The 4,334-nt window shown below is 40.3% G+C and overlaps 1 protein-coding gene across 1 annotated transcript in view; it reads right to left on the bottom strand.

Moving 5' to 3' along the window:
- Positions 1 to 257: 257 nt before the first annotated feature.
- LOC137036369 (von Willebrand factor A domain-containing protein 5A-like) overlaps positions 258 to 4,334 on the bottom strand; it is a 12,401-nt gene continuing 8,324 nt past the window's right edge. Inside the window, exons 13-17 of the mRNA XM_067410538.1 lie at positions 3,780 to 3,997; positions 3,550 to 3,588; positions 623 to 762; positions 427 to 550; positions 258 to 337 (exon numbers count right to left, since the gene is read on the bottom strand). Coding sequence (XP_067266639.1) covers positions 258 to 337; positions 427 to 550; positions 623 to 762; positions 3,550 to 3,588; positions 3,780 to 3,997 — 601 coding nt within the window. The remainder of the gene's footprint in view (positions 338 to 426; positions 551 to 622; positions 763 to 3,549; positions 3,589 to 3,779; positions 3,998 to 4,334) is intronic.

Below are 4,334 nucleotides of genomic sequence, written 5' to 3'. Positions count from 1 at the left end.
GTGCATCTTATCTTGATAGTACCGCCCCCCAAATAGGATGCAACACAGGCACCTCCCCCATCATAAGTGGACACGCCCCTTATTGCTGATTGGGTACAAGAGTCTTGTGCTGCTCAGTCTGATCCACTTTCAACAGTGTTTCTCAGAATTTGCTTACTGCACCTTTAATAAATCAGTTTGGTAAAAACACACTGACACAATCTGTGCAGTTTAACACAGCAAAACACTGGATTTATGAACACAAGATTCTTCAGTCTTCAGATTCCCAGCATGTCTTCAGTCACATGACCTCCCAACAGGGCGTTCCCCTCAAACAAACACTGAGACAGGCCGTCCGCTGAAACACACACACACACCTTCAAACTCAATCACCACTGTACAAGAACCCTAACTCACACTGAATGAATGAATGAATGAATGTCTCACGTTTCTGAGAGCGGATCCACGACGCCGCCTTCATGGCCACAAACTGCCACTCAATCTGGTCATCTGATCTACATGTGTTTAACCAGATCAGAGCCAGAACGGTGGCCCACACGGACCCGTCCACCTGGAACACACAACCATGTCACACACTGAACAAATCATGACATATCTGAGGACATGACATCATATGCCCCACCTGTGCTGGTCTATGACTGGCCACCTCATCCTCCGTCTTCCCAAACACGTCAGCCAGAGTGGTGTTCAGTTCCCAGCATCCCGAGGCCTTCTGAAGAGAGACCAGCTGGAGCAAAGGGTCGGCCTGGGGCTCGGGTTCTGCTGACACACACCGAGAGTTTAGACAGAAGGAAGCTGCACACATTTAAAGCGGTGTGATTTCTGGTGTAATTGTCAGTAAAGCTGATCAATTCAGACAGGATTCGTTTTCATGACAGACATCTGTAAACGGATGCTTTATAGATAGTAGATATACAATGTTTTATCACTATTTAAAGTGTTTAGAATGAAAGCACAAAAAAGCTTGAAAAATATATTCCATGTCCAGAAGCAGATAATAAACGTTTTCACTGCAGCGTGTCCTTCATTTGATGGCTGTTTGTTTGTCTTACAATTGGCAACATCCTCATGGAATATCAGAGATATTTAAGCATATTTAAACATTCCAGAGATTTGACTCCCAAGGCTTTGAGTGAAACACCAGTAAACTACATTTACCCATAAATGGTTTGTCAGTGGTTAATATTAACTCTAGTTACTGTATTAATAGAAGAAATGTTGTACACTTTACAGACATGGAATGGGAAACATGACTAGTGTAGTCAAAAGCAGCTTTGTAATTGTCATAATATGCCGTTCCCATCTAAACGAATCCTGTCTGATTAATATTTTCTGAATCTGAGCCTGATGTGTTGATTTACCCTGATGTGACGTAGCATCAGACTGAATCCTGACATCAGCAGACACTGATTCAAGGGCACATGATAAAAAAAACAATCATTCAGAGTGACATTAATAACAAGACAATTAGATTCATATAAAAGAAGAAAAGCTCAGTGAAGTAGATCTTGTCTTACACATTTCACATCGAAATGCCCATTGAGGAGACGCCGTTGCTAAGGATACAGACAGAAACTGATAAGGGTATTTGCTGAAACAGTCATTCAAACAGTGACTAGGGCTGGGCATCGATTCACATGACCTGATTCGATTCGGATTCACAAGACCTCAGTCTGATTCGGTTCGATGAATTCAATGATTCAATTTTCACTGGCCCCACCACAAAAAAAGTTAGAAATGAATAAAATAGATGTTGTTTTTGACCCATGTATCCTTGTATTGTAATAAATAAGGTTGACTCCCAATTAAATAAAACCGTGTTAAAAATAAAGAACAATTCATTAAGCTGTAATCAATAACACAAATAAATACAACAGAACAAAGATACAAATGAAATAATAAGTGCTTTTAAAGTTTTTCAGGTAGGTCTAACAGCAGTTTTCAGTAACAGAAAGTAATCAAATGTAAAATACTGCATATAATCTTTACAGTACAAATGAAATAAAGGTAATGTTACAAAAACGTTATTCAGTGAAGAGCAGGGAGTTATTTTCTCTTTGTCTTTTGTAGTTTGATTAACATTAAAACACTGACAGCAGCAGGAATATTAGGTGACTGTCACTTTAAGACTAATGCACAGATCCAATAATGATACACATGTTCTTTCTCAACTGTTTACTTAAAGGGATAGTTCACCCAAAAATGAAAATGTGATGTTTATCTGCTTACCCCCAGTGCATCCAAGATGTAGGTGACTTTTTTCTTCAGTCGAACGCAAATTATGATTTTTAACTGCAACCGCTGCCGTCTGTCAGTCAAATAATAGCAGTAGATGGGAACTTCAACTATAACAGTAAATAAAACTTGCTTAGACAAATCAAAATTAAAACCTGCGGCTCGTGACGACACATTAATGTCCTAAGACACGAAACGATCGGTTTGTGCGAGAAACCAAACAGTATTTATATAATTTTTTACCTCTAATACACCACTATGTCCAACTTCGTTCAGCTTCCTGTTAGTGAGGTCAAAAAACGCGTTCTGGTGACGGAAGTGATGTCTCGCCCATATACTTCAGTGAGCGCGAGACATCACTTCCGCTGTCAGAGCGCGATCAGACCTCACTAACCGGAAGCTGAACGAAGTTGGACATAGTGGTGTATTAGAGGTAAAAAATTATATAAATACTGTTCGGTTTCTCGCACAAACCGATCGTTTCGTGTCTTAGGACATCAATGTGAAGTTTTTTCGACTCTTATTGTTCAAGTTCCCAATCACTGCTATTATTTGACTGACAGACGGCAGCGGTTGCAGTTAAAAATCATAATTTGCGTTCGACTGAAGAAACAAAGTCATCTACATCTTGGATGCACTGGGGGTAAGCAGATAAACATCACATTTTCATTTTTGGGTGAACTATCCCTTTAAGCCATGACCGACTGCTTACTGGGATGCTTGCAAAGGCGGGCATTTTGAGATCAATCGGGTAAATAAGGGGATGACATCTAGTGAAGTTTAGTAATAAGATTAATGCAATCAGATATTATGTTCAATGTTTGCGGACATAAAAAAAAAAAAAATCGAGTTGTGGCATTTGAGAATCAATAACGAAACAACGACATTTAAAAAAAAAAAAAAAGATTAATCGAAAAATCGTTGTTGTTTTTTTTGCACAGCCCCAACAGTGACATTCAGATATGGAGAAAAACACAATAAGAAGATACACAGTCAAAAAAAGAACAAGACAAGCTGAGTGAAGTGCCTGTTGGCCGTGTATTTCTCTTACACTGTGCAGAACAAAGCAAGATGGAAGCTGCCATTCCTAAGAATACAGAGAGAAACTGATAAGGGCATATGCTAAAACAATCATTCAAACAGTGACATTCAGATATGGAGAAAAAGACTTTTGCTGAGACAAAGGTTTCGCTTCACCAATACATAGAGGTAATCAAAAACATGTAGGAAAATGATCAAACACCCTCCATTGGAGCACTTGAGATGGACTGACCAACATGAGAAAAAGAAAGAACAGTGTATATTATTTCTTACCTTGTATTCTCATCCCAGGGCCAGACTGTCGAAACAAACCTGATAAAGAGTTTAATGTTACATGTTAATGATGTGAGTACAATGTTACACTATTACATGAAGGGAAACTATGAAACCCTACTTCTAAACAGTCCTGATCCTGCAGAGTTTATCTGGTCCAGGAGTGTTTGATTGTGACTGGAGGACAGAGATCTGCTCTAAACACACATCAGCGAAATCAGTGAACTTACCCTGTACTGGCACTGTCCTCTGCAGCAGCGGCCCTTTCACCGTCTGTTTGCTGTCTTTATTGACTCCGATGAAGGCTGTGTGAACGCTGCTCACTCCTGCCTGAACACTGAGCTCCACGATCCTGCTCCTGATGGCCTCGGCGTCTGCTCCTCCGGCCCGTTCCTCCAGCTCCAGAGAGCGGATCACAGACCGGGCCGCCAGCCGATGGATCGTCCATCTGCAATGAACACAAACCTGTAAAGACAGTCTTGACCGTCAGAGACACGGACGGTGAACGTTATCTGATATGATGGCACTAAGGTGAACGCAGCTCTTTTTATCCTGATCTTCTTTGTATTGTTCCATGTCACATCCATAATTGTCCCATTACAGCCAAAACAAGCAATAAAATTGAACAATAATAAAATGGATTAGTGAGATTGATTATTGGCCAAGCAAGCAAGGAGATGTCAACCAACATGAAATGTGTAAAATGATTTAAGATAATCTTCATAACTCAATACTTTAACTTGTTATGTGAAAGCGGTAAAGCAGCGGTCAGCGATCAGCCCGTG

The sequence above is a fragment of the Chanodichthys erythropterus genome, chromosome 1 (assembly GCF_024489055.1).
Source record: "Chanodichthys erythropterus isolate Z2021 chromosome 1, ASM2448905v1, whole genome shotgun sequence".
NCBI lineage: Eukaryota > Metazoa > Chordata > Actinopteri > Cypriniformes > Xenocyprididae > Chanodichthys > Chanodichthys erythropterus.
This window is presented reverse-complemented; position numbering and strand designations above follow the sequence as displayed.